Consider the following 14,575-nt stretch of genomic DNA (forward strand, 5'->3'; position numbering starts at 1 on the left):
TCTAGTAATAATATAGGAGGAAATGGCAGAATGACTGTGATAATTAAACAACGTCAAAGACAATCTGGTGACGGACTGCAAACCATCATTAAATCAGGAAAAACAACTTTATAATTAAATTTTTATTCCAAAATTAAAATGTCCAAATTCCAACTTCAAATTTCAAAAAATTTTCCCAGAAGAAAAAATTCCAACTGGGAGAATATTTATTTGGCTTGTATTATGGGAAACAAGCTACACTAGTTGCTAGTAGAAGTATTTTATTTTATTTTATCATCTCTATTAAGGAATTATTGCCTTAAACCAAGCTCCCAATTTTGTATTATTTCAAAATATTTGCCCTGGAAACTACTCAAGTACTTAATAAGATTTGGTATTATTGCAGTGTAATGTATAAAAGCAACATTTTTTTTAGCTTTAGATCATGTTATGATGTTATTTCCTCATCAAAAACAAAACTGGATTCTTTCACACATGTTTGAGAAATCTTTTAATCTCCATGGCAACCTGTACAAAACGCCTGGGAGGACCTAGCTCCGCCTTTGAGGCGCAGCTCCATTTTTCTAAAGATTTAAAGAGAAATTGTGCTATAAAATGGCACTATGTGCCTGGAAAACACATCATACTGCCCCTTTAAGGGTCCGCTCTGTAGTTGGTGTGAAACTCTCTAAACTTCCTGTTCTGTCACTTCCTGTCCTCCAGATGTCGTGGCGCTCGTCTTTCCGATGCTCAAAGTTTCGCTACGTCTTCGGGAAGCCAGCAACCAAGGAGCACAGCTACGATGGAGTGCCAATCACAAGAAGCGTCCATGACAACCACTACTGCTCAGCCAATCCCTGCTTCATCGCCGTGGTGACGGAGTGCGCCGGGGGCGGGGCCTTCCTAGTCCTACCCATTCAATGTGTATGTAGGTCAAACTTGGGTTACTTCCAACCAACACAACGATCATTTTACTGCTACTTATTAAACTGAAAAGGCCTTGAAGACCTTCTGTCTGTCTACTGTCCAAAGGAAACTAAACAAACTAAACTTTTAGTTAGAAATGTTTAAATAGGTATTTTAATTTAGCAAAGTAAAATGTCTTGCAGTTGGGGAGAGTAGACCCTCACTGTCCGAGGGTTTGTGGTCACAGCGGCCGAGTCCTGGACGTCAAATGGAATCCGTTTAACGATTATTGCATTGCCTCATGCTCTGAAGACTGCACCGTAAGCAGCCATGTTTTACTTTCTTTGTTCACATTTAAAGGTTCTTTGTCCAAAGGTCTTCTTTGGTTCAGACTTTATTTTATGGTTAAGCCTAAAATCAAGGTCAGGTCAACGTTAGTAGAAATTACAACATTTAGGATAAAACCAGGATTATGCGTCTGCATGCAGGTGAAGATTTGGGATATTCCAGTTTGTGGGGTCCAACAGAACCTCACCAAGGCCAGGAAGACTCTGACGGGTCACAGCAGGAGGGTGGCTATCATTGAATGGCATCCAACTGCTGAGAATCTGCTGATTAGCTCGGGCTACGACTACAAGGTCAGACGCCTCTCTAGTCAGTGACATTTCTCTACGGATAAAAGTTTATGTTAGTTTACAAACTTCTTCTCCAGGTTCTCCTCTGGGATGTGTCCCATTCCGGTTCTGTTATCAGACACCCGGTCCGAGTGGTCCTGATGCCCGTCCACCATCGCTACCCGTCCGAGGCGCTGCTGCTTTCCGTCAGCTTCAACATCGACGGCAGCAGACTGGCGGTCACGTCTAAAGACAGGCGGATTCGGGTTCTGGAGCCGCGGACCGGGAAGATCCTACAGGTTGTTTTTGTAAAGAGTGTTTTGTTTTGGATTGTAAATCAACTGGTGGAACTGGTAGTCATGTTACTGTTTGGTTTTACAGGTTTCCAACAACAAGACACACAGGGCTAACAAGGTTTTATACATCACAGGGCTGAAGATGCTCCTGTCCACTGGAAGCTCATCCTGGAACCACAGACAGATCATCCTCTGGGACCCAGTAAGACTTTATTTTAAAACCAGCAGATAGGATTAGTTTAGGGTTCAGCTGGGGGCCGAAATTGTAACATTATTTACATTTTCAGCTGCTGGAGTTCACTTTAACGCTGCACTGAGGCAAACCAGCCAAACCTTTTGAAAAACCTTTTCCCCTCCTCGCCTTTGGGGGCGCTGCACCAAGAACCACTGAAGGAAACAATTTGAAAACCTCTGAAGAAGAACCTGAGCGCAACTTCCCTCTTTACAAAATGTAAACAAAAATGGAAAAACGTCAGATTTTAGCGATTGGATGATTTTTCTTGTCTTCTGTAAAAACAAAAAAAAAAAAAAAAAACAAAAAAAAAAACGAGTCATCTCCCCCGCTAGCGCTAGCCCAGCGTGTTTGTTTTGGTTGAATTTACCCAGAATGCCCTGCGCTGTAGTCCACTTCCTGTTTTTCATGCTTCATATGCATTCAAACCGAACCGAACCTCACTTCAACCGAACCGAGGCTGAGGTTTGTAGGCAAACCAGATTCACTTTTTGGCCGATCTTCCCAAATAAACTAGAATCCAGAAAAACATCTTCCAGAACAACAACACTTTGTTTTTATTATTACATAGAAACTGTGGAGTACTCATTACTTTTACAAATTTAGAGAATACTTTGAAAATCCAGAGAATACTTGCTTATGCTTATTTAGCAACACAAAACAGAGATTAGAACAAATTTAGAATCCAGTAACTCTGAACAGGAATGGAGTACTTTTACCTATCTAGCAATCTAGATCTAGAGGTTCTAGTTTATATACTCTAGTTTCTTTTGCGCTTTCCTTTGGTTTGTTGTTTTGTTTGTATTTTCTTTTAATTCATGTACAGTACTTTGAATTGCCTTGTTGCTGAAAACGTGCTTTCTAAATAAAATGACCTTAGATTAAAATGAATTAGACAGGATTGGTGTTGATGAACCCCCAGTCATGCTGTAACTAGAAAGTGAACCCGTTTGTAATTCTAATACGATGCAAGATTCAGTCCAAAAAAGTTTAAACAACTGTTTCCAGTTGTTTAAACCTAAAACATCTTTTTGACCTTTTCTATGTGCAGGATGATTTATCAGAGCCTCTGTATGAAGAAGATCTGGACGGGTCAGCAGGAGTTCTCTTCCCGTTCTACGACCCTGATACACAGATGCTCTACTTGGCCGGAAAGGTTTTAAAAATGCCAATTAAATCCAGAATAATTAATGTAACATGTTGGATCTGAACACTAAAATGTTTTCCAAGTTCAATAAAGTATTATTTACCAATCATTGGTTCAGTGTAATTCCTGTGATGTTTACAAGGTTTTGGGTCTAAATTGGTAAACTAGAAGTACTTCTGATTGGTTTCTGATAGTATTTACCTCTAAATACTTTAGTATTAAAAGCAGCAGCAATGAGGTTTCTGCATGAATGTTGTTGTTGTGTTTTAGGGGGACGGGAACATCAGATACTACGAGCTGAGCTCTGAGAAACCCTACATCAGCTTCCTGATGGAGTACAGATCGCTGCTGCCACAGAAAGGACTGGGTTGGATTATCACACTCAGAACAACAGTATTTAAATCACTTAAAGTGGAGAAAACAAGTTCGGTTTGAGAAATGCTGATGATAAAGACGCCTACATAGATTTTGAATATAGTGGAAGTAAAAATGGGGGACAGACATCCTTAAAATTAGTTACACAGGACACACAGTTTTGGCAACACAAACCAAAAACAATGTCATATTGTATTGTGAAACACTAAACAATGAGTTAATATTGTAGGACTCATGCTAACTAACTTTGGTTTATCGTTAGCTTTAAAGTCATTTCAAGGGCCACAAATGGCCCCCAGGCCACATGGACACTTTCTGAAAAGTAACTTTTGATAAAGTTAAAGGAGTGATAACTAACAATGTAAAGAGCTCAGATGAAATCTGTTGGGAAACATTTCATATTTGTGTTGTGGTTTCAGGTGTGATGCCGAAACGCGGCCTGGATGTGAGGGTGTGTGAGATTTTCCGTTTTTATCGGCTGATTGCTGTCAAAGACCTGGTAGAGCCTCTGTCGATGATCATACCACGGAAACAGGTACCGATCATCCCGTCGTGTCGTTATTGGTAACAGCAGCTGATGAGGTGAGGTTTTCTGTTCCAGTCTGAGGTTTTCCATGAGGATTTGTATCCAATGACGGCTGGAAACCAGGCAGCTCTAACGGCTCAGGAGTGGCTGCTGGGCATCAACAGGGGTATTTAACCCTCACAAACATTACCGATGGTTCCAGATGGTTAGGGTTAGGGTTATGTCAGAGGGTAGCAGGGCTCTCTTCTCCTCTTCAGGTCCGGTGCTGATGTCCTTGAGGCCAGAGGCTCATGTGGAAAACCCGTACGCTGAAATTCCTGCGAATAAAAACCAGTTGAGGCAGCTGAGCACCGTCAGGTTCCAGACAAACACATACCTGGACTTTATGGAAAAGGTACGCTGATACGCTAATTATGAGAATAATAAGAGGAGAATAAAGTCGTATGAGGACAAAGAGAATAATGAGAATAAAAATAATACAATAATAAAGTCATAATATTACGAGAATAAAGTTGTATGAGAATATTACCAGAAAAAGGTCATAGTATTATGAGAATAAAGTTATAGTATTTTAAAAATAAAATAAACATTATCAGGATAAAGTTGTACTATTATTAATTTATTCTCGTAGAAAAAAAATCTTTATTTTTATCTATATTTGGTTGCGTTTTTGACCTGAATTCAAAGTCAAGTTAAACAGAAGCTGTAAAACAAGATGGCCGCCGGGGGGCGCTCACATCACCCTGAACCACGGAAACCAAGGGAAAAAATAAACATTTCCAAAAAGTTTTACCTTTAAGAACTCAAATATCTGATTAATTGATAAAACAACAATTGAGATGACTTTAATTTCTGGTTGTGTAAACGTCTCCACTTGGTTTTGTTTAAATGTTTTATTGTTTTCAGGCTTTCCTGGAGGAGCAGCTGGCCTATCAGGACGCCAAATACCCCGGAGAGCTGAGCGATCTGTCGGGCTGGCAGCCGGATGAGACGGAGAGTCCGCTGTGGTCGTACCGCTGCACGCCTCACTGCCGCGAACCGGCCGAGAAACCGCCGCCGACAACCGAGAGCGAGGTCCGACAGAACCGCAGATTCATAATTAAAGACAACATTCCTTAAACTCTCAGAATAAACTCACTGACAGACTCAATGCTTCAGCTCCTGCAGGCATTTTACAAACAACAAGACGAGATCAGAGGCTTGAAGGAGGAGCTGCATCAGAAAGAGGTCGGTTCAAAAACAGAAAATGTTTTTATAGTCTATAAAGACGGATGGAAACAAAAGACTTTTCACTTTAACATGTGGAAGTTTGTCTGCATTTTGTTTGACAGGTTTAGAAAATAATCATTTTTCTTGGTCAAAAATATTTGAAGGCCAACTCATTGTATGAAAAAACTAAATAAAAAGAAAGAATAAAAAAATGAATAAATATAAAAACAACATTTGGTTAACATTTATACCATATGCTGAGTAAATCTTACAAAACATAACAAAGGCAAACACATTTCTTTGTTATGGTTCCCATGACGTTTTGTTTCAGTGTTTATTGGTCGGCATTAAATTTAGAGAAGTTATTTATGGACAGAAATAGCTACTTTTGATTAATACTATATTAAACAGTATCAATTTATTAATAATTGATCTTTGATGATCTGAGTAATGACAAGAAGCTTTTTTATAGGTCCAGCAGCGATCTATACAAAGTTTAGGCACTTAAATATTAATAATAATAAAAACTGTATGAAATGATTCTGACTGGTCGTTTCCATCCTGCAGGTGAGAATCGCTAAACTGGAGCTGGATATAAAGAACCGGAGCAACCTGAGGGCGACCTTCTGATCCAATCACATTTATTCACACTGACTTTAACAACATGGAAGCTGTTTCACTTTTGCTCCGGAAACAAAGAACTGTTTAATTTATATGTATAAAAATTGTGAAAATAAGATTAAAACTTGATAATTAAATGAAACAAATAGGCAGAAAACATCAGTATTAATGTATGTTTGTACTAAATGTTATAAACTGGTGACTCTTCTCTCTGGAAGTGTTTTCTAGTGCAACAAAGTCACATCTTGGTGACAAATCCTGAAAATTTCCAATATTTTCACAGCATGTGCAAAGTACAAAGTTATTTACAGTAAAAATTAGAAACAATCTTTGAGTAAAGCTGGACAACTGAAGTCCACCTGAGAGAAATTATTAAATCTGGAAAAAATTCTCTGAAAAAAAACAAGAAATGCATAAAACAGTCAGATATTGAACTACTTTATTTTTGTGTGTGATGATTCAAACAATGAAATGAAAACTATTCAGCGTTCAATAGTATAGATAATTTTGACTGACATAATAAAAGCAAATGATGTAAAACATAAAACAAAAGACAGAAGCAATTGATGTAGATCCTAAATAATTAGCAGTTTGCTGAAAATAATGAGAAACTGCTAAATGTTGTGGCGGTTAAACTTGATAAACCAGTTTAATCAAATCAAATGTATTCATAACAATTAAATATTTAAAAAGTCGCTTTTACAGATTTTATTTAGTTGGACTTTGAATTCAAGTCAATTACCAGAAGAAACAATTCAAACAAAGGCAGCTTTTAGAAAATTATTTTCTGTAATTTGAAATTTATATTTAAGGAAAGTTAGAGAAGAAAAAGATCTAACAAAATTTAACTTAATATGAAAAAAAGATTTTTACCGATTTACCCATGTCGTTCAGCCCCAGGCCGAACTAATATTGTCGAGAGAAATGAATTAATTTCGTCTTAAAAACGTTGATTTGTTGCCCCCTTGTGGACAAACGTGTCACAACTAGAAGTTACAGAAAATTTATTTTGTAACTTCTTATAATCAACATGCAACATATGAAGGTCATTTCACATAGAAAAATAATTTCCACCAAAGAAATCTTCAATTGAAAGATACTTTATTGATCCCAAAGGGAAATTAAATGTTGTAACTCATTAATTCAGATTCTTCAGTTGTATTTTTGTAGAAAAAATAAAGGAATTTCTGAGTTTAAAAACTCAAAAATCTCTAATTTTAAGATTTTCACATGACAAATTTTTTACTTTTGAAACTCAGTCATTTTATGATTTTTTTCTAGAATTTTCTTTAGATTAACTTAAAAAATTTAGAATTTTGGGGATAAATTTCTGTTTCTCTGCAATTTACAACTTTTTGTGTAGAAATTTACCAATAAAAGATTAACCATACAAATCTTTTTATTAGGAACATTTTCATGTAAATTCAGAATGAAAACATGAAGAGACACCAGGAGGAAAATGTTAAGATTTTATTTACAGAGTCCTTTTGTATGATTTCTCATTTTTAACTTACAGAAAGTAATAAAAATAAAACAAGCAAACGACCTCATGGCTTCGATGCGAGTGACGGATCTCTCTGGAAACGAACGCCGAGGCAGAGAGAGAGAGAGATGGAGAGAGAGAGAGACAGAGAGAGGGAGAGAGAGAGAGAGAGAGAGAGAGAGAGAGAGAGAGAGAGAGAGAGAGAGAGAGAGAGAGAGAGAGAGAGAGAGAGAGAGGGAGAGAGAGAGAGAGAGAGATGGAGAGAGAGAGATGGAGAGAGAGAGAGAGAGAGATGGAGAGAGAGAGATGGAGAGAGGGAGAGAGAGAGAGACGGCGCCCTGAGGCAGCCATACAAAAGTAAACAAAACTTTCTCTGAAAAAATAGATTTTTTAAAAAGCTCTGCTGGCAAAAAAAAAAAAAACACAAACAAAACAAGACAGTTTGCCCTGAGCGCAGCTGGCTGCGGGGAACCGGGACGACAGATCGGGTCAAAGGTCAAAGGGGGGAAAAAAAAAAACGAGAGCCAAACCTCAACATACAATAACCTGCATCCACCGACCTGAATTTAATCATTTCACATATTATTATTTTACATCATTACACAAACGGCTTCTGATGGAATCGACCAACGAAACGTTAATTCAACTGAGGCTTTATTTTATGACTGCAGACGTTTCCAAGAGGAAAATATTAGATTTCATGTTTTCTGTGAAGACATTACGATCTTTGTGTTGCTATTGGTAAAATATAGTCGGATATATTTGGAGAAAGAAATTAAACTGGTAAAAATTAAATCTGGTCATTTTCCACCTTGAGCTCCTGAAAAAGTGACGATTGTATAAATATGACAAAAAATTAAAAAAAAGGGAGGAAAACCCATATTTTAAAAGGAAAGAAAATGTTTATAAATGTCTCCTAACTTTTGAGTTTTTATATTTTATTCCTGAGTTTATAAGAAATCTACAAAAAAACGTAGGAAGAATCTGAGGAGTTGAGCGGATTGTTGATAAAAGATACACGTGAAGCGTAGAGGAGGAAGTTATTTTGGTTCTGAAGGATTAACGGAGGGGAAGCAGCCCAGTGGGAGTGGAAGCAGAGCTGGTGTTGGCTGATGGGAACAGTGGGAGGGTTCACTCATCATCTTCATCATCATCTTCATCTTCAGGCTCTCTCTTCCTCTTCTGTCCCTTTTCTGGAGACGAATTCTCATCTGAGGAGGAAACAAGTCACTCATTGAATTTCACTATTTACTAACTCAGGGCATCTGCAGGTTTCAGAAAGTCAAATTTAAGACTTTCAAGAACTTTTTAATGCCAGTTTGAATAAAAGTGAAGGCTGACATTTTTTCCCCCAAATGCATAGAAGCTAGCTAGCTAGCTAGCAGGGACGTACTGTATTAGCAGCTAGTGAACCTAATGAAGATGTTTGTGTGCAACTAAAAGTTTTGCCTGACAGAAAAGAACCACAAGGAAAACACATAACTACATATGAGATTAAATATTTTTCCACAACAGAATTTAACAGCAGTGACTAATGGATTATTAGAGAGGGTTGAATATTTCAACCTTTCCATGGTTACAAAGGTTATTTAAGGCGTTTTAAAAAGAAAATCAGGTTTTTATCTCAGACTGGAGGTTAAACCACTCAGCTACTCACCATCATCTTCCTCGTCATCCTCTTCATCATCATCCTCGTCATCTTCCTCGCTGTCCACCTCTCCGTTCACCGCCCCGTCCTGCCAGAAACCAGCATGTTAATGTGGTGACCAACGTGATGAAGATGAGGAGAAGAAGCAGGAAGCTAACCTCATCATCACCGCTGTCGTCGTCGTCCACTTCCGCCACCACATCTTCATCATCGTCCTCTTCCTCCTCCCAGAACTCCTCTGACTCTCCTATTAGAGCGCAGAAGATTCAGATTAACGTCAAACACGGTGAACCGTTCGTTGAGCTTTGGCGCCGCCGCCGCACAGACCTTCATCATCGACGGCGTCGGCCTCGCCGTCCGAGTCGGACGCCTCGCAGTCGTCGGCGTCGTATCCGTCCAGGTAGGTGAGCTGAGGCAGCAGCGTGAAGATGGAGTCCCGGTAGTCGCCCAGGTTGGTCACCTCGCAGTTGAACAGATCCAAACTCTTCAGCTGAGAAAGTTTCTTCTGCAGCAGCAAAAAAAAGTAAAGACTTAAATAAAGCTGGCTTGTGAAAAATGAAACGTTGTTTAAATGACAGTACAGCTTTACTGCAGTCTGTTTCCATGCTGCCATGGAGCCACTGTTGGAATCCACATGCAGAAAATCCAGAATATCTACCTTCACTCATTGATCTGGAGATGAATAGATGTTTAACATTCTTATTCTAATTTAACTGAGTTGTGTTTATTTGATGCAGTGAGTCGTTAGCACAGAGCTATCAGGAAGTGTCAACAACTGGGATGTTTACATCAGTTTTGTTCAACTGGAGGTGAGGTGGGCTGCAGTCCATGATCCATTCTTGCGTTATTCCAGACTCCTCGTTTTTTTGTGGAAAGGTAATGAATTATATTCCACCCTCTACATGTTCTGGGTAACGTTTGTCAGAATCTTATTTTAAGCCACTGAAAACTTGGGCCATTATTATCTGCTATTTTCCTCTAAATCTCTCTGACCTCAGCGTGTTTTCTATGATAGATACTGTCAATATTGTTGGAGTACTTGAAACGCTGATTGGTCAGTTCCTAACAAGAGCCCTGGAATGATTGGGGGAGGATTGCTGGGGGCGGAGCCGGCGTCCTGTCAATTCAGATATTTAAGATAAAAGACTAGATTGTGTTTTCATTTAGTTAATATTATGACTATATTCCTGTAATTAAACAATTAAAAATAATTGCAGCCTGACCCTAATGCAAGTCACAGAAGAGATTTGAAAGTACTTTGTGTCATTTGTAATATTTTTTCTTAGAAAAGAAAGTGAGATAACCAAAAAAAAGTCAGATTATATGTTTAAGTCGTTACGTCAGAATGCTTCAATGTTCCAGTTAGAAGGTCGACTGTAAGCTAACACAGCCAGCAGGCCTCATGTCTGTCGGTAACCAACCAAACTGGAGGGGTCAGCGACTCATTTCTGACCTACCAGTGGCTCCAGCGTGCTGATGTCTTTGAACTTGTTGCCGCTCAAGTTGAGGTGCGTCAGATTGACGAGCCGCTCTGCCAGAACCTCCAGACCGCCTGATATCCTGTTATCACTCAACTCCAACTACAGACACAGAGGGGGGTAAAATTGAGTGTTTAGTGGGATTTAAAGCTGAACTCTGCAGTAGTAAAAAGTCTAAATGTTCTCATCATCACAACAAACCTCATAGATCAACAGCTCATTTAAAACTGCAGCGTGCAACTTTTATAATGTTTATGAGAATCTGTGAAAAAACGGATCTCCTGCAGCTCCTCTCAACAAACCAATCAAAACCAGAAGGAGGGGCTTAGTGCTGTCAATCATCCTTGTGTACGCTCCATTAAATGTGCAGTTAGCAGAGAAACAACTAGCATCAGCACTCACAACATTCTCTGCTGGCTGCGGCGTAACAGAGAGCATAAGTGATTGACAGCACTAAGACCCGCCTCCTGGCTCTGATTGGTTGTTTCCAGTAAGCACTGGGTGAAGGTGTTGTTTTCCACAGATCATCTGTCTCATGTTACGGTACAGTGACAGTTTCAGCACTTATAAAAGTTACACTCTGCAGAAACATCAGTTTATTGTTGCCAGGGGATTCTGAGTAGAGTTCACCTTTTTGAGCTTGTCCAGTTTGGGGATGTCCGCTACGCTGGTCAGGCCGACGTTGATGAGGCTGAGCAGCTCCAGGTTGGAGAACTCCTCTGTGATTCCTTCAATCTTTCCCTCACTGGAGCGGCAGTTGTCCAGGACCAGCTCCTGCACCTGAACGCATCATCAGAACCAAACCATCACTTTTCCGTTACACGTTACAGTTACGCATCCAAATTTAAATTAATCAAATATTATTCAGCTTCTTCAAAACTTCACAAACTCTGTTGCAAATGCTTCAATGTCACAATACGGTTTGTAGTGGTGATGCAGCAAAGGATTGAGGAGTTTAACTGACTAACTTTTTTACATGGTGGGTTGGGAATAGTATATTTAACATCAATAAATATCAGCCATGACTGGGATATTAATATCAGAACTGGCCACAAATTTCAAATCAGTGCATTCGAAATGTGTCTGTTTTGAATCCTGGAATCACTAAATTAATAATCTGTTTAGTTGATGCCTAAATAATAAAGTAATTAAAGCTCCTAAAAACTACAGAAACACCAGCAGACCTGTTTAAGTGTCTCCCAGCCCACAACAAATTAGCAGCTAGAGTGTGCTTCTTTGTGCATTTCTTATCATGTAAGGAGTGATCTGATCACTCAGCAGGACTTTATTTTCAGGTGTGGAGGGTTTTTATTCACATGTAAAGCTCTGCAACTCAACAGGGATGCATTTTAATTCCAGGGTTTCAATTTGAAAAGGGGAACATCCATCTCTTTTCAACGACTGTCTGACGCCTTGGTAACTCCCTGATACATCAATCACCAACCCCTCCAAGTGGTGCACATTCTAGACAGGCAAGCTACTTGCTAATTAATAATTTACACACCTATCATTGATTCCTCTGTGGACCAAGCTACAGCTAACTAAACCTGCCAGAGTGAAAATGAGTCTGTAATGGTTGTAAAATATATTTCACTACAATCTAAATGTAAAACACCCCTCATCAATTAGATACCGGAACAGAGTAGTTTTATAAATAAAATGGATCAGTTAGCAGTTTTATAAATATAAAGGATTCCTGAGTAGTTTTATAATTGGAAAGGTTTCCAGATCAGTTTTAGAATTGGAAAGGTTTCCAGATCAGTTTTAGAATTGGAAAGGTTTCCAGATCAGTTTTAGAATTGGAAAGGTTTTTAGAATTGGAGCGGGTCCTGATCAGTTTCAGAATTGGAGCGGGTCCCGACCAGGTCTTTATTGGAACCCAGCCTCCTTTCTGTTTGTAAACTCCCAACGCACGAGCGGCGTCACGTGGGTCTCATATCTGCTAACCGTCGCCTTGCTCTTTTTAACCTCCATAAACGCTAAAAAAAATAAACAACAACAATATTGTTCTTCTAAGTTTAATGTTAGACCTGAGAATTTTAACTAACATGAATAACATGTCGGGCAGAGCGCAATGAATTACCATTAAGCTACTTTAGCTTCAAGCTAGAGTTAGCGCGCACTTAACGGCATGTTACAGCCATGGGATCCGACTACTTTCTGACACAGCGTTGGTACAGGCAGCTATTAAAGTAACAGAACGTAAAAATACACAAAAAGGGCACAAAGTTCAGTGTAGGCAAACTCAAAAATTAATATTTTAAGCGTAACCTTCTATTTTAATTGTATTTAATGTAAAAAGATTAACATTCAAAACTCATTTCCTGCCGAGTTGAAAATGTAATACGTCGTAATGTTCAAACGACACATATTTATTGGTTTATAAACATATTTAATAACTTCCATGAATTGAAATAAAAAATGAAAAGCTATTTTAATAATTTGCGGTAATCATCACTTTATATTAACGCAGTCAAATACAGCTGCGTAGTAATGTAGTTCCAGATATTAGCTAGGCCCAAGACACAAACACGGATGTACGAGGCTGAAGTTTGTATCCGATTCAGAGCTATAGTAAAGGGGTACTTCACTAGTTCAGGATTTTGAATTATCAACATCGTTTATAATTGTACAAATACTCTTAAAAACTTTTGTTGTTGTTTTAATTTTGTGAAATTTTAAAAATTACAAAATATAATTATACATTTCTCTAACTTATGTCTGTTTTTAAGAATGCATATGTTCCCAAATCACCAACTTTAAAATATTATATTCAAAAAAATAAATATTCAGTTTAGAATAATAAAGTCCGGGTATCTAAGGAATTTATATTTTGATCCATAGTTCAATAAAGATAGCTCAAATTATCTAAACAACCCTTTACTAAAGTTTCGAAACAGACGCTAACTTCAGCGTCACCAGCACAAGTTTATACTCGCAGTAGATACATGATAGAGTGAACAACAGCAAATAAATTTACCTCCAAAAATTCAGAATTTATCTGTTATTTTAGAACAACTTTGATTTCAAGACATAAATAAATTAGTTTGCAGTTTGGTGAAGCTGCAGATCCAGCTGCCATGTGCTTCACCACCTCTCCTCCTCCCCCTCCCGCTGCCGGTTGAGTTCACACCGCAGTCAAATAGTTAAAAACCCGGGACTCTCACCTCCGCTGGAGACCGGTGTCTCAACTCTAAAGAAACCCTCTTCTTCATGTCCATTTTCCTCTACTTCTGACTCTCTGCGATGCAAAAACACTCGTTTCTACACGATCCTCTCTTCAGCATCAACACGCGGAAACAGAGTGAAGTTAGCTACAGCTAGCACAAAGAACTTCCAACGAAGACTACAACAATAAAAGTCTGAGGCGGTCCAGTAGACGCGCTGACCATTAACTTTACTTATTTTACATTCTAGCTCATAATTGAAAAATATATTAGCTTATTTCATATATAGGCAAAATAAAAGCCTCGTATTTATGAAATAATCTACAAAATATGTTTAGCGTTTTACATTTATTTTGAAAAAGCAAACAGTTTCCGGAAGTGCGCTGTTTTTGTATCATAAAGCGATACAGTAACACAACGTTTACATAGCGTGTGTGAAAGTGGGTCAAGGCGTTGTTGCTTTCAAGTGCCAACAGAAATGTGGCTATTTTAAACGACGAACAGCAAAATGAACACATGTAACTCGAGTTAGATGACTAGTTGGTGGGATGTTTAAGAAAATTATAGCAGAAATATTGCTTCAAGGCGTAAGTTAAAAAATAAGTTTCATGATTTTTACATTCTTTTCGAAACAGATTCCGGGCTTCTCTTGAAGCACCTGAACATATCACGTATAAAAACCGAGGGAAACTGCCTTCTGGCGTCTCTAGTGGATGTTTGTATATTAAAATCAAACAAAAATTAATTTTACAGTGAAAATAATCACACCTTTTAAACTTTACAAAGACACTCATAAAGTTTGAGATTAATCTAATACATTTTTCAGTAAAAAAACCCCAAAACAAACAAAAAAAGACAGTTTCTGAGTTTGAAAATTGTCATTTTTTATTTTTT

The 14,575-nt window shown here is 38.3% G+C and overlaps 2 protein-coding genes across 3 annotated transcripts; one reads left to right on the forward strand and one right to left on the reverse strand.

The window, feature by feature from the left end:
• Positions 1-693: 693 nt before the first annotated feature.
• LOC122821026 (coronin-2B-like) lies at positions 694-6,160 on the forward strand. The gene is made up of 13 exons (XM_044098850.1): positions 694-903; positions 1,089-1,205; positions 1,374-1,523; positions 1,598-1,798; positions 1,881-1,997; positions 3,079-3,183; positions 3,445-3,541; positions 3,969-4,084; positions 4,151-4,241; positions 4,333-4,469; positions 4,982-5,149; positions 5,234-5,302; positions 5,852-6,160. The coding sequence occupies exons 1-13, from the start codon at positions 703-705 to the stop codon at positions 5,912-5,914; spliced, it is 1,632 nt and encodes a 543-aa protein (XP_043954785.1). The 5' UTR covers positions 694-702; the 3' UTR covers positions 5,915-6,160.
• A 169-nt stretch (positions 6,161-6,329) lies between these two features.
• LOC122821053 (acidic leucine-rich nuclear phosphoprotein 32 family member D-like) lies at positions 6,330-13,837 on the reverse strand. Of its 2 annotated transcripts, none has more exons than XM_044098890.1 (7): positions 13,682-13,837; positions 11,145-11,294; positions 10,494-10,616; positions 9,364-9,541; positions 9,195-9,283; positions 9,046-9,124; positions 6,330-8,599 (listed from the first exon to the last, which is right to left on the reverse strand). In XM_044098890.1, exons 1-7 carry the CDS (start codon positions 13,733-13,735, stop codon positions 8,520-8,522), a joined length of 753 nt encoding a protein of 250 aa, XP_043954825.1. In that variant the 5' UTR covers positions 13,736-13,837; the 3' UTR covers positions 6,330-8,519. The 2 variants fall into 2 exon arrangements, with proteins under 2 accessions (XP_043954825.1, XP_043954824.1); XM_044098889.1 differs by having other exon boundaries at positions 7,363-8,599; positions 9,046-9,127.
• Positions 13,838-14,575: the final 738 nt, after the last annotated feature.

This window comes from Gambusia affinis, linkage group LG18 (genome assembly GCF_019740435.1).
Source record: "Gambusia affinis linkage group LG18, SWU_Gaff_1.0, whole genome shotgun sequence".
NCBI lineage: Eukaryota > Metazoa > Chordata > Actinopteri > Cyprinodontiformes > Poeciliidae > Gambusia > Gambusia affinis.